Source organism: Palaemon carinicauda, chromosome 43 (genome assembly GCF_036898095.1).
Source record: "Palaemon carinicauda isolate YSFRI2023 chromosome 43, ASM3689809v2, whole genome shotgun sequence".
Taxonomy (NCBI): Eukaryota; Metazoa; Arthropoda; class Malacostraca; order Decapoda; family Palaemonidae; genus Palaemon; species Palaemon carinicauda.
In genome coordinates this window covers 44,809,290-44,831,529 of record NC_090767.1, presented here as the reverse complement: position 1 = coordinate 44,831,529, position 22,240 = coordinate 44,809,290, and the positions used below count along the sequence as shown (strand labels likewise).

Below are 22,240 nucleotides of genomic sequence, written 5' to 3'. Positions count from 1 at the left end.
CAAGATCTAGACCGCCTCCCGAAACGCGTCCAGATCGGTCGCCAGAAACCGACATTGAAGCAAGGCTTGTTGAAAAGAAGCATCAACAACGTGAACCTCATGCTGTGAGGTTAAGACCTGATCGCGTGTTACCATCGAGGGTTCGACATACTTAAAGCCAAAAGCTTGACGCGAGGGAGCATTAGCTGTGTGGCCAGAGAGACGCGAAGGAGAGACAATCATCTGTCCATACTGCTGTGAGAAAAAGACTTGACTGTATGCGTCTAGCATGCGACCATAATGCTGTATGTGCTTGCATTGCCATAAGGTGTCAGCGTGCTGTATGCGTTCACCTTGCCGTGAGGATACAGCGCTCTGTTTGCGTCTCGCCTGTTGCAAATCTACAGCGTGCCGCGAGGTGGCGACTGCATCGCGTCTGGTCAGTGGCGCAAAGAAGCAACAGTTAGTCTATCATGACGCGGGAAAAACCTGACTGACCTTATCCAGCATATGTCCAGGCTGACACATGTGTCTAGGTTGCTTAGGATTTCAGATTGACCAGTTTGCCGAGAGCTGTCTGCGTGTAGCATGCGTCTGCATGAGTGGTAGTCGCGTGTCCCGCAGACCACGAAGATGAGACAACTTGTTGAAAGGATCAACTTTGACTGTCAGTGTCCAACATACGACCAGACTGGCGTCTGCGTCTGTGACTGCATGAGGGAGAGACCAGAACTGGCGTCTGCGTGACATCTGCCGTAAAGGAGAGACCAGACTGCCACATGCGTCTGCTCTAACGCTTCCCGTAACACGAGCATATCTCTGCGAGGAAGTGTTGCTGAGCATCGGAGACCTACTCTGTCTTATACTATCGGAAGACCGTTTCTTTGGTCTATGGTAGTCCTTAGACTCTTTTACGAGAAATTTTTTACCCCGAGAATCGTAAATACCAAAAAGAGATGAAATTGACCTCTTTTAGCTCAGACCAAACCTACACTAGCGGGGCAGCGTGTGCGCCAACTCAAGCGTGAGCGATAGCTGTGAGAGATCATCAACCGTAGTTCCGTCAGCGACCTGGGAAAGTCCCTATGACATTTCCAGCGCGCCTTGTGCGCGACCTGAATGTATCTAATGCTGCGAGATACCGTCAACAGTAGTCGCTAGACCCCAGAGGAAAGTACTAGACATTCCCCCAAACTGGGGGAGGAGAAGAAGCGTGAACAGAAGCAAACTGAGCACCTTTTCCCCCGATGAACTAAGTGTCCTACACGATTTTGGTGCTGACACGTCGCCTTCTTTTGAAAGGATAACCTCCAGCGAACATCAGTTACTGCAGGATAATTTATTAGAAAACATACGACTCCAGAAAGGTCTTGGACGTATTGGTTGGTGACTACCAAGTCTAGGTTTTGCGTCCTTCGACGAGGACAAACTCTTTCTTCCCTGAAAGTGTGCAAGATTCCAGAGGAAGAGCTAGGATTGTATGCGACTTGTCTGACTTCCACTTCTCTCGTGGAAGAAAACATGCTCGATTGCTTCCAGCTTAAGCATCGCGACACGCCTGCTGCGATGGTAAGTCCTGTTCGCGTGCGTACATGACAAGTAACTTCCTAGTCTAGTAGACAGGGAAAACGTAGAACGCCATCCTCGTCAGGGAACTGTGTCCTATTAGGCAGAAAAAAGTCACAAGATCCGTGATACCATAACGATGACGAACTGATCGCTTCAAGACATCCAAACTTCGCTCTTCTCAAGAGACTATGTCACATGGTTGTGACGTCATAGTTCGACAATCGTAGGCAAAGAAAAGAGCTTTAATTCATCATTCCAAAGCGGAGAGGGAACGTCTTGGACTGCATCGACAGGATCGCTAAGTGGAACATACGTTTAGCGCACAAGGTCCGCAATATACCTCAGCCTACCGACATTCCTTCTCCCAGGAGTTGGGAAGTAAGGAAGAGGTGTCGGGCTAGGAGAAGGACGAACACGAACAAACACCTCCTCCAGTGCACTGTGCTATGTTTACGAGTCACTGAACAAGAGCGTTTTAAACCATAATACTGTACATTAAATCATAAAAGATCTGCCCGTGGTGGGAGATATACTCTTACGCTCTATTCTCATAAAGGCCTTAATGCACTTCCTACTGTTTCAGCTGCAGGCGCTGCTACACCAACCTCTACAGTTAGGTTCGTTACTGCACTGAGGATGCGTTATTGCACTGACCTATCAGCACTGTCTCTTTACACTGTTACTCTTCTGAGAATGATTTAATGTTAATTTATCTATTTTCTTAGTTCCTTACTGAGCCATCTTTCCCTATAGAAGCCCTTTGGGTTATAGCATCTTGCTTTCTCAACTAGGGTTGTAGCCTGGCTGGAAATAATAATAAAATAAATAGAGACACCTTCAACCCAACTAGCGAAAACTCTGAAGTCGGAACGAGGAGCAGCAGGTATAAAATAACAGGGAAACTCTTCAGAAAAACTCTCATGAGTTTCTGAAAGTCACTCCCTTCCTCCTACAAGACTCTATCCTAGGAAGAGAAATCTTGATTCCTAGGAATCCACTCCTTAGGATTCTGAATTCAGACCTCAATGCTTAGAGGTTTTAATTCTAGTTCTCCCAACCAAGAATTAGCCCAGCAGGCCTTGATCCGAGAAAATAATATCTTTCTAGTTAAGATTTATGCCTTAATATAGTGCCTGGAGCAACAATAACTTAACGCTAGACGGTCATGGTTAGGTAGACATCAAAGTCTATTGCCATAGGTAGCGAAGCGTCCACACTGATGCTGACGCTCCGCTCCGTTGACGCTTCGCTCCGTTGACGCACCGTTCCGCTGACGCTTCGCTCGGCTCTGCTGTCTGTTATGTCGCTTGGTAGCATGCTCTGCTGCCTAGCGAACGTCAGCGCGCCTGAATAGACTGACACTAGGCGCTATGAGCGGTCGGTTGGCGTTGAGCAGGTACTCGAAGCGATGCATCCACCTTCTCCCACCGTTGAACATTGCGGCTGGTAGGCCGCCTGTGCGACAACGAGTCATTACCGGAATCGGGACACCCAACCGCACTGCCAACGGCAGGCTGATAAGACTGCATAAACGAAGATAGTTGCTGTTTCATGTCTAACAGCAAAGACCAAGGATCAACCGTAGGCGAAACGAATGCAGCATTATCTTCATCGATCCCATAGAGCTCCCAACTGTCGGGAGACGAACATCCATCTGGTGGAAGCGGCGGCACTATGTCCGCGCCGCATGAAACGTAACACACGCAAAATGAATCTAATTTTGTTTTCAGCTTCGCGCCTGAAGCACGCGTTTGATGTTAGAAAACACTATTACCTCGCCTTATCTATAGCGAAGGTGAGCGTTCTGGGGATCGACAGAAAATGCTTGAGGGGACTTCTGTTCGGGTCTTAAAAGACTGTAACGCCCGGCTACCTTCTCGATTCCTTTCGCCGTTCGACTTAACTTCTCCCCTGGGTCCGGGAGCTTGACAGAGGTCTAAGGCTGGGAAAACGACAGGTCCGAACAGAGGCACCCTCCACTGAATAAAATTCACTGCCTAATTTAGCATTCTACTCTTTGGTAAAAATGACAAATTCGTAAATAATTTGTATTTTTCCTAACTATACAAATCTTAGCTATTTACATGGGGTAATTACTTCAGCGTAGCTGAATGACGAGCCATAAGAAATTTAACGAGGGTTTACTACCCCTCCGCTAGTTAGCGGGGGTAGGGAGGGGTAGCTTGCTACCCCTCCCCCCTCACACACACAGTGCGTGCTCCACTTTACTTAGAGGCAGGACTTATCTTGCGGGACAGGGCTGGCGGGCAAATATGTGTAACTAGCTTAGGTTTGTATAGTTAGGAAAAATACAAATTATCTACGAATTTGTCATTTGTTCCGTAACTGGAATACAAACCACGCTATTTACATGGGGTGACTTAGCCCTTAGGAAGGGTGGTAAGTCCCTGCCATACTGGCTTTGGCTTGCCCGGGGATTCCATATTCGAGCGTTAAAGTACTCGGACAATAGGGAATCCCTGCTCCTCGCTAGCGGTTGTGAAACTGCCGCGGCCTACGTAAGGTGTGTGCGAAGGTGAAAAGTGACTCGTCCTAGGAAGTTGACCTGGAGTTCCTCAGAAGGAAATCTAGGCTAGGACTCTCCCAATACCACCTCACCAGGGTATGGGGACGTGACAGTATTAACTTTAATACTAGGAACACAAGGAAGCATGGTCTACCTGCAGTGGTTTGAGGTCAGCTATGCAGAGAACCCAGGATACTGCTTTCTCCAAGGGAGGAGAAGATGAAGAAAAGAATAAGGGCCAGACAGATCTTTTCAATCATGCAGACTAAAACCAGGTAACAATGCCCTGAACCTTCTGCTACTTGTCCATTAAGGAGCCTGAGGTTTAGACCAGCTGTTGTGCAGCCACCACAGGGCCGATAGAAAACGTATCGAGCCTCCTGTGGGTCACGTCTTGCAGGTAGTGGGCTGTGAAGGTGGTCTAACGCTTTAACACCCCCGCTTGAAGGACCTGCGTCACTGAATGATACTTCATGAAGGGCAGGGACGTAGCTACGCCCTTGGCATCATGCCCTCTAGGGCGATGTGACGGAGAAGGGTCAGGATTCAAGGCCAGGTGTATTACCTTGCGAATCCAGGCTGAGATGGTGTTCCTGGTGACCCCTCTCTTCATTTTCCCAGTGTCCACGAACCAGGCTTGAACCTGGGGACGAACTGCAGCTCTTCTCTTAAGACACAACCTCAGACTCCCTACTGGCAAGGTAGGAGATGGTCTGGGTCATCTGTTACAGGACAGAGACTCGAAACCTGGAAAGAGTCGAACCGCGGGTCCGGCACTCCCGGGTTCTGAGTCTTGGCAACAAAACTCAGGGACGAACCTGAACGTTACCTCCCCCTATCCCCTTGAATGGGCGATGTCGTATGAGAGACAATGTGACTCGCTTGGTCGAGGCTAAGGCTAGCAGGAACACTGTCTACCCGGTAAGGTGGTGATCTGGAGCCTTAGGTAGTGGTTCGTAGGGAGGTCTCTTTAGAGACTTGAGGACTCGAACCACGTTCCAAGGAGGAGGTCTCACTTCCGACTGAGGGCAGGAGAGAACATGGCTTCGTATGAGGAGAGAGAGATCCAGCGAGGAAGAAATGTCTATCCTTTGAGCCTGAAGGCAAGACTTAAGGCTGAGAGATAGCCTTTCACTGGCGAAACTGAAAGGCACATTTCATCCCGCACATACACGAGGAGCTCCGCTATTGCTAGAAGTGGCATCGTGTGGAGGGATACCCTTTCCACGACACCGACCACAGTAAACTCGCCCCTTCGCCTGGTAGACTACTGCGGAAGACTTGCGCAGGAGTCCAAATATCCTGTTCGCAACTTGTTGCGAAAATCCTCTCTCTTTGAGGAGATGCTGGATGGTCTTCCGGCGTGAAATCGAAGCGAAGCTATGGCTTTGTGGAGGATGTTGGCATGTGGTTGCGTGAGTAACCTGTGACGTGGAGGGAGTTCCCTCCGAGGTTCCTTAAGGAGTTACAGAAGGTCTGGTGAGCCATCCTACAAGATGCCCTAGCGGAGCTACGGAGGTCATTGAGAGACTGACCGATACTCTGGTCTTGTAGAGTACTCTCCTCATCAGACAGAACGGGGGAAGGCGTACATATCGATGTTGTCCCACCGTTGTTGGAAGGCATCTCACCAGAGGGCCTTGGGGTCCGGGACCGGGGACCAATAGAGCGGGAGCTTGTAGATCAGTGCTGTAGCGAACCGGTCCACAGTTGGGGAACCCCACAGAGTCGGGACTTTGTAGGCTACTCGAGGATCCAAAGACCACTCGGTATCCAGTATCTGTGTCGCACTGCTCAGACTGCCAGTGAGCACATTCCTTAGCCCGGAATGAAGCGAGTTGCTAGGGTGATCGAGGGGAACTCAGGCCATCTCAGTATCTCTACTGCAAGATGGGATGGCTGTTCTGAAAAAGTACCTGCCTGTCTGAGCATATAAGCATCACTGTGGTGTTGTCGCTCCTTACAACCACAGAGTAGTCCGCCAGGCTTGGTGGAGCTACTGAAGTGCCAGGAACACGGCCTTCATCTCTACTAGGTCTAGAGAAGGTACTTTCCTGGTTCTGACCACCGGCCTGAGGTCCTGTGGTTCAGAACGTGGGCCCCCCTTTCTTTGATGCGTCCGAAAACAGCATCAAGTCTGGGGGGAGGACGAGAAGGTCCACTCCCTTTCGTAGATTCTCGTCTGCTACCCACCACTGGAGGTCCGTCTGTTCCGGTTGTCCCATAGGGATCAAGGTGTCCAGGGAGTCGTGTCCCTGACTCCACTGCGACCTGAGTCACCACTGGAGAGAACTCATCTTGAGGCGACTGTTGGGAACCAGACAGGCCAGGGAGGAGAAATGGTCGAGGAGACGTAACCACGTTTGGGTTGGAAGTTCTTCTCTGGTGAGGAAAGGTCTCGCGACCTTCCTCAGCCTTGCTATCCTGTCGTCTGAAGGGAAGGCTTTGTGGAGATTGGTGTCTATGACCATGCCTAGGTATACCAGACTCTGAGAGGGCTGCTGAGAGGACTTCTCGAGGACCACCATGATCCTTAGAACTTGGCAAAGTCCGAGAAACTTGTCCCGATGGCGAAGAAGGGTTGCCTTCGAGTCTGCTAGGATCAGCCAGTCGCCCAGGAAACGGAGGGGACGGATGCCGATCCTGTAAGCCCATGAAGAGATCAGAGTGGACACCTCGGCGAACACTTGAGGTGCTGTGGAGAGACCGAAGCACCGCACCTTGAACTGGTAGATCTTGTCTTCCAGGCAAAAACCAAAGTACTTCCTTGAAGACGGGTGGACCGGGATTTGGAAGTACGCGTCCTTCAGGTCCAGTGTACACATGAAGTCTTGTGGTCTCACTGCAAGACTGACCGTGTCTGCCGTCTCCATACTGAACGGAGACTGTTTGACAAACCCGTTCAGCGTCGAGAGGTCGATGACCGGTCTCCAGCCTCCAGACGCCTCCTCACAGGGAGGAGTCGATTGTAGAAGCCTGGGGACCCGTCCACAATCTCTTGGAGAGAGTCCTTCTACATGGTCTGGACTTCTGCCCGGAGGGCCTGTCCCTTTCCCGATCCCTACTCAGGGAGGAGGGAGGGGCTCGTTACCGACACTGGATCTATTGAAAGAGGCAAGCTCAGAGAGCTGGCCCTCGGCCTTGTCTCTGGCGCTCTTCATCCCCTGAGACCAGGGCAAAGCTGCACTGGCCCTAGGGAATTTCTGGATGCCGTAGATTCGGTCCAGGACTGTATCCTTCCCTTCACAAGGAGGAATCTCTGGGTCTGGGATCCCCTTGAGGTTCCTCATGAGGGTCAGGACTTACCAGAACGCATGTTCTGACTCCTGGAGCTCTCCTCCTGACGGACTGGCAGTGAGGTCTCCCGTCCCCAGATGCTCTTCCTGGGGAGACTCGCAGACATTCTCCAAAGGTCCATCCGGTTCCTGTCGGGTCCTTGCGGAAGACTTGGGAACAGTCTTCGAGTCCTTCGGTTCCCTCCTAGGAGGGATACAGGACTCCAGCAATGAAGGATGTAAGGCTTTCGCCAACTCCGTACGAGAAGACTTCTCAGGAAGAGGCGGGGTTTCCCCCATTGGTGTGATGGGGGAGAGGACCGGATCTTCCGACTCTCCTGGGGATGGGTAATGCTCATCCGAAGGGGAGGGGGGGGAGTCTGAGGAGGGATAAGAGCCTTACGTATGGGCTCGCGAAGAGACAGGATAGTCCTTGGAGGAGATACCACGTCAGGGATTCCTCTCTTCCTCTTCAGGGGGGGAGGACGTTGCCACTGAATTGTGGCCCCAGTCAGAAAGCACAGGCTACATCGCCTGCGAAAGAGCTCTGACAACAGTGTCAACACAAGGCTGCTGACAGACAGTCGCGCCGTCAGATACTCCCTCTGGAGGGAAGAGGATCGTTCGATCCCTTGGAGGAGTTGACACATGAAGGTTCGCCTGTAGAGAATCTGCAATGAAGGGAGAAGAGTCCTTAGACCTGTCCGGAAACCTCCCCTCCTCCGGCGAGGGCGCTGTTCTGCACTTGCGGGTAGGGGATCGCGATGATGGCCTGTTCAACAGAATCCCTGATGTAACTCGGGCGTGATCGCGTTGGCGATCGGTGCGCCGATCACGCTGATGATTGCGGGAAAATCCCTGTCCTGGGTAGCGTGTGAATGAACCGTGCGTAACAGGATATTCGCGCACGCGTACTCGCGTGAACGTGGGCGTATCGGCGATCGCGCGCGGGAAACCATCGATGCCCGCGCGAACGATCCTCGGTGCTTCCGCGCGTATGAAGATTGTCGGCGCTAGCGCGAAAGAAGATCGTCGGTGATTGCAAGCGGGGAACCATCGGTGACCGCGCGCGGATGATCTTCGTCTAAGTAAGACGATCGTTGGAGCTTGAGCGCATAAGAAGATCGTGGGCGATTGCGTGGGGGAAACCATCCCGCACGCGGACGATCTTTGGAGCTTACGCGCAACAGAAAATCGTCAGCGCTTGCGCGCAACTGAAGATCGTTGGCGATTGCACACGGGAAACCATCAGTGCCCGCGCGCGCACGATTTTCGGCTATGAAAGACGATCGTCATAAGAAGATCATCGGCGATCGCGCGCGTACAACATGATCTTCGGCGCTTACACGTGTGTGAAGATCGTCGGCGCTCGAAATATAATAGAAGCGCGGACAATCTTCAATGATCGCGCGCGGTTTCCCGGGCGCGGATGATCGTCGATGATCGCGCGCGGGAAACCATTTCACGCGCGGGCGATCGTCAGCGCTTATGCGTATGAAGATTGTCGTCGCTTGCACGCCTAGTGCGTCTCAGAAGATCATCGGCGCGCGCGCGTAACTGCGCGAGTGCGCGAGTGCGCTTGATGTCAATCGTTGCCTGCATGCGGACGATCTTCGACGATTGTGCGCGGAAAACCCAGCGCGGGTGATCCTCGATGATCGCGCGCGGGAAACCATCCCACACGCGGACGATCTTCGGCGCTTACGCGCGTATGAAGATCGTCGGCGCTTGCGTGCCTAGTGCGCATCAGAAGATCGTCGGCGCGAGTGCGCGCGTGCGCTAGGTTGAAGGATCGGCTAACTCGTAGATCAGGAACTGGGATGAGTCTCTAAAAGGGAGGGCATCCCCTGAAGAGGACCAAGGCAAGTCTGCGTCAGAGAGCCGACGATCAACTGGAAGTACTGCTTGACACTCCGAGGAGTCGTCTCTAGGAGGGACCTCTCCCGCGAACGGGAGAGGTGCCCATCGTAGAAGAGACTTGGAGACACTGCAGGCTGAACCGCTGGTGAGCACCTGTGTGCTAATGTGCAGGGAACGTTGGATAGCAGCCTCTGGAACAGGATGTCTCTGGAAGGCAGTCTCAGGAACAGCAGTCGAGCGCTAGCGCGCAAGCGAACGTTGGCGCGCAGGGGATACCTGGTGCTTAAGGGACTTACTCACGATGTGAGAAAGCCTCTTCTGCCCCGAAGGGATCGGAGCCCGTTGGATAACGGGGAGCGTGGGCGCTCAAAGCGCGTCAGCAGCCAGGAACGGATACGGCAGGTCAGCAGGTCCACTAAGGCCACGAGAAACCAAAGGTCTAACGTAGCCTGTGTTGCGAGACCCCGAAGGGTTGAGTTTCGAGACCCCGAAGGGTTGAGTTTCGAGACCCCGAAGGGTCAGCGCAACGAGAAACCGAAGTTTCCCTGTCACTACTCAACGAAGTGTAGAAGTGACTAAAGTTACGAGAGCCCAAGGGATCTATGTAACTAATGTTACGAGACCCCGAAGGGTCAGTGTAACGAGAAACCGAAGTTTCCATGTCACTAAACACCGAATTGTTAGTGACTGAACAGCAAGCTGTTCCAACAGGAACAAACCTCCGAAGAGGAGTCTCTATGAGTGGCCTCTCTCGCGAACGAGAGAGGTGAACACTTCGTAGAAGAGACTGGTGATGGTGACCCTAAGGACCGTAGGATCAGCTGATGTAAACAGGAACAATCCTCCGGAGAGGAGTCCTTAGAGCAGCCTCCCTCGCGAACGAGAGAGGTCAAAAGACTGATCCTGCAGCTGCTCAGCCCCTTGAGCATAGCTACAGAAGCGACCGCTCAGCCCCGAGAGCATAGTCGCTTGAAGTACCCTGGTCCAACCTTGCAACCGCTCAGCCCCTTGAGCATAGTTACAAGGGCGGTCGCTCAGCCCCAAGAGCATAACCACCTAAGGACCAGGAAAAGGGTAAGGAGGGAAGTTAACTAACTACCCTTGGAGGCGAACCTCCTTATCGTTCTAGGATGCACTGAAGAGCTGACAGTCGTCACGAGAGAACTTCTAAGAGAAGGGATAACGCCTATGACGATGCCCTAGAGAGACGGCAGCGACAGCAGACTCCCCAGGCATAAACAGGACAGCTCAGCTTCGTTGGTACACTCCAGTCCAGCGAAGAAACAGCATAGTAAACTGGAAAAATAAAAAAAATAAATAATCATTCAACAGAAATTCCCCCGGGTGGAACTCCGAAGAGTAACCCCGAGGGAAAGGGAAACATAAGAACGAAGTTAGGTATACGCCCTCTTCCCCCACAGACACTCACGGGGAAGGGGGAGGGCGGAGAACTAAACAAAAACAGAATTATAATAACTATAATTACGTAACTGATTTTGAATGTCCCAAGAATCACAGACCCTCGAAGAGAAGTGTTCCCAGAGCTGAAAAGTTAAAAATACAATTAGATTTCGTAAAAAATTAATTGAGACAAATTAAACGGAATAGCAACTCGGCCCGAGAAGCTATCGTAGAGTCATAGTACATAGTAAGAGGTGAACGACCTCGAGAGAGGGGCCGCTCTCCATGAAGGCAATCGTGGTGGCCTAGGAGTGAGCGGCCGGGACCATGAAGGAAATCGTGGTGGCCTAGTGCTAAGCCAGCGTTTCACTCTCGTAGTCGTACTCTACACACACAGCACAAACACAGAAAAGGAAACTTACTATATTCTATACCAGAATATATATAAACATCAGTAATGTTTAAATATATAAGTATAAGTATAAGAAAAAGTAAGTAAAAGACAAAACATCAATGGCCGTCAAGCGAGGATGGGAGCAGAGACATCTGCTCGCCATCCGAGCCAAAAGTAAAGTGGAGCACTCACTGTGTGTGTGAGTGGGGAGGGGTAGCAAGCTACCCCTCCCTACCCCCCGCTAACTAACAGAGGGGTAGTAAACCCTCGTTAAAATTCTAATGGCTCGTCATTTCAGCTAAGCTGAAGTAATTACCCCATGTAAATAGCGTGGTTTGTATTTCAGTTACGGAACAATTAAACATTAACAAAATTTCCCCAGGGAGGAACTCCGAAGAGTAACCCAGAGGGAATAGCAAAAAATAAGAATTAAAAATTAAGTATGCACCCTCCTCCCCCACTGACATTCACGGGAGAAGGGGGAGGGCGGAGCAATTGTAATAAAAACAGAATTATAATTATCTAAATCATCTAAGAATGTTCACTAATAGTAAGAACCACTGACCCCCAAAGGGAAGTGTTCCCCACAGAGAAGCTGAAAAGTTAAAAAAACAATTAGATTCCATTAAAAATAATTGAGACAAATAAGTGGAATAGCAACGGGAAGGAGCAGCCGTAATAGTACGTAGTAATAGTAAGGGGTGAACGACCTCAAGTAGAGAGAGACCGTAGTCAATCTAAACTCCCACATTCCCTTCGCTGAGAATCAAAGTTCCTCGTAGGAAAAGAGGAACAGCGAAGATAATAGATGAATGAAGAGAGTCCAGCGATGACGATTCCCAATGGGGGCCGAGTTAACGGAAAAGCCGAAGGAAAGACCTATGGACCAAGAGGGAGAGGCCGTACCCTATGACGTGAAACCGTGGTGGCCTTGCACTACGCAAGTGTCGTTGTCGTACATCACACACACAGCACAAACACTGAAAAGAAAACTTACTACCTTTCTATACACAAATATATACATAAACATAAAGAATGTTTATATATATATATTACAAGTATAAGAAAAAGTAAGTAAAACAAAAACAAAAGCATTAATGGCTGTCAAAGAGGCAAGGGTGAAAGCGGACACATCCGGCTACCACCCGAGCCGATAGTAAAGTGAGCTCAGCACACAGGTGTGTGAGGGGGGGGGTAGTAAACCCTCGTTAAAACTCTAATGGCTCATCATTTCAGCTACGCCGGAAGTAATACCCATATTAAATAGTGTGGTTTGTATTTCAGTTACGGAACAAAAGTATATTATCATGACCACTTGGATTCTATCAACACAGAACACCAAATGATCCACTACTCACCTTTGATCATTGGACCAGCCCAAGGCACTTCTGATCTCAAGCCTTTTCATGACCAGCTAAGATAGTATCGAGCAACACAGATATCGTCACGTCCTTGTCGCCGGAGGAGCGGTTTGACTCGGAACACGATGCTGCGCAGCCTCAGAACTTTGTCTTCCCTGTCTTCCGCATCCTTCACGTCGTCTCCTTTCTCCAGCACCGAGACTTTCCAGACACAAACGGAGGAGTCCTTCGGACCGCTGGCAAGCAATAATCCGCCATTATCTGAAAGGTAATAATATTTATGTTCCAAATGCATTCTCAAAACAAGTAAAAAGAGCTACCTGAATATTTCCAACATTTCATTCAAGTCTAGGGACCAACCTTCCCCTTTTTCTTATGTTGACCTTTTGTATAATCTACTGTCTATATATAATAACAACAATCATAACTAGAATTGTGATCTTGCTGTGGTTCACCTTCAAAATTCAATGGGTTCATCCAAAGCATAATAATACCTATCAGTGGTTCAAAGTTGGTGGAAATCAAGCAAGACGTTTCAACATAATCTTGCTAACAGACAACAAACAAACGTATAAGTAAATAAATTAATAAATGCTGGTCATTTTATAAACTCATTGGCAGAGGTAATGAATTCATAATCTAACAATGATTTTTCATTCCCTGAATATTTAGTCTTTGCATTAAATATTCTCTTTACTCAATTCAAAAGGCGTGTTAGCCACTTTACACAGTCTGAAGTATTTTCTGCCTCAATTCCCATCTGGTTTAGATTACATTTCCTTCACTTAATTATTGTTTGGCAATTCCTACTGGTCTCTCGTCACACTACGTCTGACTCATTTTTTGATCTTCCTTCATTGCAGCTCCAAACCAGACCCTTTTCTTTTCCTTCCTCGGGACATCTCACCCCTCTGTAACATACAATATAAAAGATAAACAATACAAGGTCCTAAATCAGGTAAATAAGATCTCGGAAACTAACCTTCTCGCATAATGTCCAGCGATGTCACCCAGTCTTCGTGACCGTTAAGAACCGCTTCTGGAAAATAGTCGCATAAACTCTCGCGTGTGAATACGCGTATTCGGCTGTCGTGATCGCCGCACAGAAGCAGCGGATGCTTGGCCTCTTCAATCTTCACTGGGAGGAGGCTCGTGATAAACGTGCGTCTCGGGAGGCGGAATGTCTTCCTGCCTTCTCTTTCACCTGAAGAAGTGCATTGAATTAACAAAAGGCAAAATACGTACTATCAACTAAAACATTAAAAACAAGTAAAATGAGCACTCAGAGAGAACAGACCTCGATTCCCTCTATCACACCATCTCGATCTTCACTAGATCTCTATTTACATGTTCCCATCCTGGATCTGCAGGTCCGGAATAATATAATATCAGAACCATAACGTAGCCATTGCTAGACCTTACGATAGCTTAATGCTTAAAAGTTTCTACCGAGTATACTGTGCTTTACTCGAGTAATAAGCAAGAATTTCCAATTTGGTCCAATCTCGCAATAGTTAAGAATCCTTTAGATAAAAACTCTTGGATCTGGATGGTGAATACGATCACAGGGTAAATCTAATACCTTCTTAGTTATCCCATTTCTAACATGTCTTGAAATTTTCATCAAATTCATCCATAACTTTTTTGAGTAAGCCTGCTTACATCAGATTTAAGGAGCAAAACACAGTAAAAATATGACAAATTCGAAGATAATTTGTATTTTTCCTAACCATACAAACCTTAGCTATTTACATTGGGTTTACCTTTTAGCGCAGCTGAAATGGCGAGCCATTAGAATTTAACGAGGGTGTATTAACCCCGCGCTAGTTAGCAGGGGGGTAGGGGAGTGGTAGCTAGCTACCCCTCCCCCCCTCACACACCGGTGAATGCTTCACTTTCACTTAGAGGTAGGACTTGTCTTGGGGGACAGGGCTGGTGGGCAAATATATGTAAATAGCTAAGGTTTGTATGGTTAGGAAAAATACAAATTATCTTCGAATTTGTCATTTGTTCCGTAACCGAAATACAAACCACGCTATTTACATTGGGTGACTTACCCCTTAGGAAGGGTGGAAAGTCCCCAGCCATACTGGCTTTGGCTTTACCCGGGGACTCAGAATCCGAGTGAGTCGCACTCGAGAAAAGGAGTCCCTGCACCTCACAAGTTCCTTGCTCCGCAAGGAACCGTGTGGCCTACATAAGCTTGTGTGTGAAGGAAGAAGTGTGACCCGTCCTAGGCAGTTGACCTGGAGTTCCAGAAGGAACTCTGGGTTAGGACGTTCCCAATACCACCTCGTCAGGGTATGGGGGACGCGACAGTATTGACTCAATACTCGGAACACAAGGAAGCATGGTTTACCTGCAGAGGTTTGAGGTCAGCTATGCAGAGACCAGGATGCTGCTTCCCAGTAGAGGGGATGATGAAGAAAGAAGTAAGGGCCAGACATACTTCTTTCGTTCATGCAGACTAAAACCTGATAACAATGCCCTCAACCTTCTGCTACCTGTCCAAAAAGGAGCCTGAGGTTAGACCAGCTGTTGTGTAGCCACCACAGAGCGATAGAAAACGTATCGAGACACCTGTGGGTCACGCCCTGCAGGAAGCGGGCTGCGAAGGTCATTAGACACTTCCAGACTCCAGCTTGTAGCACCTGCGTCACAGAGTAATACTACTCAAAGGCGAGGGACATTGCGATGTATCCGACATCGTGCTGTAGGGCCACGTGACGGAGGGGGGTCTGGATTCAGGTCGAGATGAATGTCCTTGAGTCCGAGCTGAAGAGGTATACTGGAGACTCTCCCCTGTGTCCTTCCTGTGCTCCCAACCCGGCTGCACGTGAGGTCAAACTGCAGCTGTCCCAAAGATAACCCCTCAATTCCTTTACTGGCAAGAAGGAGAAGGTTTGGGTCATCTGATACAGAATGGTGACTCGAAATCTTGAAGGAGCTGGACCGAAGGGCCGGGACCCCAAGATTCTGAGTCTAGCAAACAACTCAGGAGCGAACCTGAATGTTGCCTTCCCCTATTCCTTAGAAAGGGCAGAGTCGTACGAGACCAAGAAGATTGCTTACACACTGGCCGCGGCCAGAGTGAGCAGGAGCACCGTCCCCCAAGACAGAATACGATCAGGGGCCTGACGTAATGGTTCTTGAGAAGATCTCTTAAGGGACTAAAAGTCCGAACCATGCTCCATGGAGGAGGTCTCACTCCGACTGGGGGCAGGGACGTTCGCAGCTTCGCATGAGCGAAGAAAGGTCCAGCGGGAAGGAAAAAGTCTATTCCTTTCAGCCTGAAGGCCAGAGAAAGGCTGAGCGACAAGCTTCATTGGCGAGAGCGGAAAGGAGTTTCCTCCCGCCGAAAAGCAATAAGTCCGTTATTGCTGGAGAAGAGGCCTCAAGGGAAGAGGTATTTTTCCCACGACACCAACCACTGAAGATTCTCCACTTCGCCTGGTAGACCCCTGCGGATGACTATCGCAGGTGACGCGACCTCCGCTCTGCGACTGTAGCGGGTTGTCTCTTCATGAGGAGGCGGCGTAGTGTCTCCAGGCGCGAAGCCGAAGCGATGCCACGGCTCGTGAAAGATGTTGTAGTGTGGTTGTTAGAGTAGCCTGTGCCGTGGGAGACGCTCTCACGGGAGTTCCGTCAGGGGAAGCAGAGGGTCCGGAAACCGTTCCGCGTATAGTCACAGTGGAGCTCTCAGGGCCATCGAAAGGTTGACAGACAACCTGGTCTTGTTGAGACCCATTCTCAACAGACAACAATGGTGGGAAGACGCAGGCGTCGATGTTGTCCCACCATCACCGGAAAGCATTTTGCCAAAGAGTCTTGGGGTCTGAGACTGGGGGAAGCTTGAAGTTCCAGGCTGTCGCGATCAGGTCCCCCAGGCCAGGACTTGCTGGCTACTAAAGGCCAAAGACCCCCAGGTACCCTCTATCTGCGAGGCTCTGCCCAGATAGTCGGAGAGAACATTCCTCTGCCCGGAATGAGCGAGCCGATAGTGGTATAGAGAGCACCTCGGATCATCTCAGTATCTCTACTGCAAGATGCGAAGGTATGAAAATGCGTCCCTTGCTGGTTGGAATACGCCAGTACCATGAAGTCGTCGCGCACGGAGCGACTCGGCAGGAACTGTAGGATCTGTAGAGGGGCCAGACTACGGCCCCTAAGCCTGCCTGAATGATGGAGATGTATCCTTCAGGTCCTGACCATATGCCTGAACCGGAACATGCCCCCCCCCCCCCGCCCTTTTCTTTGACGAGTCCGAGAACAGCATCAAAATGTTGGGAAAGGACGACAATATCCACTCCCATCAAGAGGTTCCATAGATCAACACCCATTGCAGGTCTAAACGTTCCGCTGGTCCCCTAGGGGCCAGAAAGTCCGGTTAATCGTTGCTTTGATACCACCGGAACTTGGGCCGCCCCACAGGGAACTTATCCTGAGGCGACCGTTCGGGACTTTAGACGGGTCAATGAGGAAAAGAGACCCAGGAAACGTTCCAAGATAGGTAGGGCTGAAAGCTCTGCTTGACTGAGAACAGGTACTGCGACTCTCTTCAGCCTTGCCACAGACAACTGAAGGGAAGGCTCGGAGAAGGAGGCAACAGCATCTGGCGTACCCAGGCGGTCACCCATCCAAGTACTGACCAGCCCAACGTTGCTTAACTTCGCTGATTGGACCAGAAGCGGCGTTTCCAACGTGGTAAGGCTGTTGACTCAATATCCTGGCTAGATACCCCAGATGTTGAGGCAGAAGTAGAGAAGGCTCCTAGCAAATTACCATGATCCCTCACTCATGGTAAGGACCCGGAAGCTTGTCCCGGCGTTGAAGAAGGTCGAACCCGAGCCTACCGGAGTTGACCAGACCTCCAAAAGGCGAAGGAGGTGGAAGCCTGCTCCTGAGCGGCCATGAGGAAAGCAGGGAGAGTTCTTTGGGGAAAAACCTGCGATGCCGCGGCGGGATCGCCACACCGCATCTTAAGTCTAGGCTGAATTCCAAGAGCTTCCTGGAAGATGGATGGAATGGAAACTGGAAGTACCCGTCCTTCCGATCCAGGGTTTAAGGAGTCCCGCCGCCTCGTTACCAGTCTGATCGATTCTGCTGTTCCACGCTGGACGAAGTTTGTTCGACAAACTTGAACAGAGCTGAGAGGTCGACTACAGAATTCCCGTCTCAGATGCTTTCCTGCGAGAAAGGATCGACTGAAGAAGCCGGGGGGTTAAGCCGTCGACGATCCTATGGAGGACCTTCTCCTAAGGCATGGATCATTCTGCCCAAACGGGCAAAACTCTTGGCAACCCCATGGCATAGAGGTTCAGTGACACTGAATTCGCTGACAGAGACGGCAGGCGCGATATCCTTGGCTGATCACGGAGATCGTGCAGGAATCGGCATCGGGAAGCTGTTATCCGGATGAGTAACCTTAGGCATCCACCCAGCGTGAGACCTGCAAGGGGGGGTTGCCAATCCTAGAGTTCGTGAACTCTACCGCTCCCTCTAGGATTATGCCCCCCCCCCCCCCGGGAGAGCCTCCCGAGCTACCTGTTCCTGACAGGAGGGGACTGCTATTGGACACCTTGTCTTAGTTGTCGTAGCCGGTCCGATAACTTAGGTTGACGAGGCTGAAAGAAAGAGGCGCTGGAGCCCTGCAGGGTCTGGAAGAAAGCGCTTTAGAGGAGTGAAAACGGAAGTCGACTTCCTCCGCACAACCGCTGACTATGTTTCTGTCCTTGGGCACAAACAAGCTCTTCCCAAGGATGGAAGAGTGTCTGAGCTTGTCGACATCCACGAGGAGACACTCGAGAGGAAGCCCTCGGTCACTGCGTCTAGATGGTCCAACCTCGAGCTTGCCCGCAAGTTCGAAACTTGGTGACGAAAAGCCAAGGTGCTTGAGCCCGAGAGGCGGAAAGTACCCATGACCTTCCTGGAGCTTCCTTGTACAAAACCTCGGGTCGCAACCGAGGAGGGAAAGGACCTGGTAAGCCCCTTCCACCAGATGGAGAAGAGGAAGGGGTAAACCAGTCACCCCTTGCCCGACGGTGAACGGAAAGCTCCCTGGCAAGACCCTTCCAGGGAATGACGAGGAAGGGCTAACCCAGGTTCTGGAAAGAAGAATGTTGCTCAGACCTCCCTGAAGATTCTTCCTGCTCTTGCATGTGCCATGCTCTGCGTTTACGGGGTGAAGACCGTGTTCTGGAAATATGCTCCAGAAGACTCGCCAGGCTGGCCATGTTGCGAAACCCCGACGGGAATCGCGGTCGCGCGATGGTAAATCAATGGTTTGCGCGTGGCCGAACGTGGAAGCGCCCATGCGCGGGCACGCAGGAACGCAGACAAGTGCGCGAGGGAGCGCAGAAGGAGGGCGAGCGTGGTAGGAAGGGCGAGAGCTGGTGGTCGGAATCCGATAGTTCACATGCGAGCGATGACCCGTAGGCGAGCAATGGATACTGCGAGCAGTGGATACTGCAGGAATCAAGCCCACGTTCGCGCGATGGAACACCGTCGGTTCGCGCGACGGAACACCGTCGGTTCGATGGAACACCGTCGGTTCGCCCGACGGAACACAGTTGGTCCGCGCGATGGAATACCGTTGGTTCGCGCGAGGGCGAACATTGGAGCGCTTGTGCGCGGGCGCGCATGCACGTAGGCGCGCGGGCACGTGGGCGTGCGTGTGAGCGCAGGCGGTCGGGAGACCGATGGCGCGTAGGCAGGCGATGGCGCGTTGACGAGCAATGGCGCGTCTTGGCGAGCGATGGCCCGTAGGCGAGTGAAGGCGCGTTGGCAAGCGATGGCGCGTCGGCAAGCGATGGCGCATTGGCAAGCGACGGCGCGTTGGCGAGCGGTGGTGCGTTAACAAAACGCTAGCGCGCAGGCGAAATATCGCGCGGGCGCGTAGGCGATCGGTAACGCGTAAGAGACTAGGGATGGTTAGCGCGCATCGCGCTAAACAGAAGGCGCGCAGGTGCATCAGGAAGGAGAGCGCTGAAGCAAGCTGTTAATCAGGCGATCCTGGACGGTCAGGAAAAACCGTTAGCGCCCATGGTGTGTGGCAGGAAAGGGCGCGCAGATGTGCGCTGGCGATTGAAGAAAGCTGGCGCACAGAAGGACAGAAGTAAAGGTGAGTGCTGGCGAGCAGGAGGAAGATCTATGGCAAGACTCAGCTACCGGAGATCGTGGTCCACAGCAGGCGAGCGCTAGATCGCTACTGATGGTGTCCAGGGGACCTGACACGTGGCAGATCGATGGCGATCGTTGACGCGCAGGAGATCGTTGACGAGCAGGCGAACGTTGACGCGTCTGTGGTCGCTGGCGAGCAGAAGGCAACGCGTGGAATCCTGTGCGTAGAAGAAGAGTCCTTGTCCAAGACCTGAACTAAAGTTCTAGATTGCGCGGGCGAACGTGGGCGCGTAACAGGAACCAACAGGAACAGCAGCGACGATCATCAGGAGAGCGCTGACGAACAGGAGAGCGCTAGCGATCCGGAAAACGCTGATGAGCAGGAGAGCGCCTGTGCGCTAACACTGAGCAGGAGAGCGTCTGTGCGCTAACACTGAGCAGGAGAGAACACTGCAGAAGGGCACGCAGTTGAACCCTGACACGCAAGGGAAGCACCCCCGTGGGAGGCAACCCTTTGCCCCGAAGGGACCGTTGTCCGTCAGAAGACCGATGTCCGTCGGAAGACCGTTGTCCGTCGGAAGACCGATGTCCGTCGGAAGACCGTTGTCCGTCGGAAGGCGAGGACAGACTGCTGTCCATCTGCACCAGGGGCGGAAGGTCAAGAAGAAGGAGTTGCAGGCTGCATACGGAGATTCAACAAGGCGCCTCTTAGCACCCTTATAGGGAGTTGGGAGCCCCTTACGACGTAGCGGACGGTGAGCCTTACGGCGAAGGCGGCCCCACAGCAACAACAGCAGAAGAGTCCTTCGAAGAGGAGTCTCTATGAGTGTACTCTCTCACGAACGAAAGAGAAACACTTCGTAGAAGAGACGGGTCAGCCAGTGACCTAAAAAGAGCAATCCTCCGAAGAGGGGGGCTCCTGCAATTGCCCAGCCCCTTGAGCGTAACTGCAGGTGCGACCACTCAGCACCAAGAGCATAGCCGCACGAAAAAAAGGCAAGAGAAGAACCCCCCAAAGGGAAAAAACTCAAGCCTGGACAGGAAAACTTCCCTCGGAAGGAAAGCTACCCACCCAAGGAGGCGAGCCTCCTGAGTGTTCTAAAATGAACTGGAGAGCTGTCAATCGTCACGGGAGTACTTCCAGGAGAAGGAGACAAGCCCCTGACGATCTAAAGGGGAGGCAGCAACAGCCGAATCCTCAGGCCTCAACAAAACAGCTCACTCCGTTGTCACATTACAGAAACGAACTAGATCGGTAACTGTGAAAAATAAAAACAAAAATCATTAGTTAACATTCATTCCCCCGGGAAGGCTCCGAAGAGGAATCTCGAGGGAAAGGAACACAAGAATTACACAACAGGCACATGCCCTCACAACCACTTACACTCACGGAAGGAGAGCTGTAACCAACACAGAATTATAACAATTATAATTATGTAACTATGTTATTATGTAATTTAAAAATGAATGAACACTAAAGAAAGAACGAAAACCCCGAAAGGAATCGTTCTACTAAGCTGAAAAATCAACAAATACAATTAGATTCATAAACTAATTGAGACAAAACGTACGACGTAGCCACCCCACCCACACGGGAAGGAAGCTACTCAGACGTAGTAAAAATAACGTAGTAAAAGGGTGAACGACCTCAAAGAGAGAGAGAGAGAAAGACCAAAGTCAAACTCGATTGCGACCCATGAAATTACACCATGGTGGCCTAACTGCCGAGGGCTCCACGGAGATATCGTACACTACACACACAAGCACAAACTCTGAAAAGGAAACTTACTGATTTCTATACTCAAACATATACATAAACATGAAAATTTTTTTACATATATATTGAGTAAAAGAAAAGTAAGTGATTAAGTAAAGACAAAACAACAATGGCTGCCAAGCGAGGACAAAGACAGAGACGTCTGTCCATGTCCGAGCCAAAAGTGAAAGTGAAAGCAGTTCACCGGTGTGTGAGGGGGGGAGGGGTAGCTAGCTACCACTCCCCTACCCCCCCCCCCCCCCCGCTAACTAGCGCGGGGGTAATACACCCTCGTTAAATTCTAATGGCTCGCCATTTCAGCTACGCTAAAAGGTAAACCCAATGTAAATAGCGTGGTTTGTATTTCGGTTACGGAACAAATGAAAATATATGTGGAAACTGGACTAGATATGTGATCTCCAAGATGACCTATGAAGAAACTGTGTCAAATGAGCATATCCTAATTCTGCTCCATCACTCCTCTTCATCTTTTCTGGATAGGCTTAGACACAACAACAACAGTCCATTGTCTCAATACTGGATGAGCTATCTTGATATGGTAGTTGTGTTTCTGGTTCTCGTCCTAGCTTCCAGGGAAGGAACTTGGCAGTTACACTTGGCATGCATTCGGGAATGCATGGCAGTTACACCTTCCAGCAGAAATGTCTCTCTGCTACCAGAAAGACATCCCCCCCTGCATTCAACAAGCATTTGAAGAGGGCCAATTTTCAGTTCACACAGGTATACAGAATAATACCTTTGGTTGGATACGAAAAGGTCAACAAAGACACCAAAATCCCAGGAGGAGGAACTTTAGTCGCTTTAGTTTGAACACTGGTGCTGTGACACAATACTACTATCTCACAGCAGAATAAACTTCGGAGGTACTCCCTTTTTGGCTTGATGAACAGGTGTTCAAGAATACACGTGCTTCAGATCAACTGAAAGCAAGAGTCCTTCCTCTCTGATGACATACTACCCGGGACATGACCATGATAT

At 50.7% G+C, this 22,240-nt stretch overlaps 2 protein-coding genes, 1 long non-coding RNA gene and 1 pseudogene across 3 annotated transcripts in view; 2 read left to right on the top strand and 2 right to left on the bottom strand.

Moving 5' to 3' along the window:
• The window catches only part of LOC137633395 (uncharacterized), a 420,659-nt gene that overhangs the window by 255,766 nt on the left and 142,653 nt on the right, over positions 1-22,240 (top strand). The window lies entirely within an intron of this gene.
• LOC137633401 (uncharacterized) overlaps positions 1-22,240 on the top strand; it is a 217,750-nt gene that overhangs the window by 137,134 nt on the left and 58,376 nt on the right. The gene's annotated exons all lie outside the window — the stretch shown is intronic.
• The window catches only part of LOC137633456 (tRNA 2'-phosphotransferase 1-like), a 30,566-nt gene continuing 20,695 nt past the window's right edge, over positions 12,370-22,240 (bottom strand). Inside the window, exons 5-6 of the mRNA XM_068365750.1 lie at positions 13,349-13,570; positions 12,370-12,627 (exon numbers count right to left, since the gene is read on the bottom strand). Coding sequence (XP_068221851.1) covers positions 12,410-12,627; positions 13,349-13,570 — 440 coding nt within the window. The 3' untranslated portion in view covers positions 12,370-12,409. The remainder of the gene's footprint in view (positions 12,628-13,348; positions 13,571-22,240) is intronic.
• On the bottom strand, positions 16,967-17,084 carry LOC137634058 (5S ribosomal RNA; annotated as a pseudogene).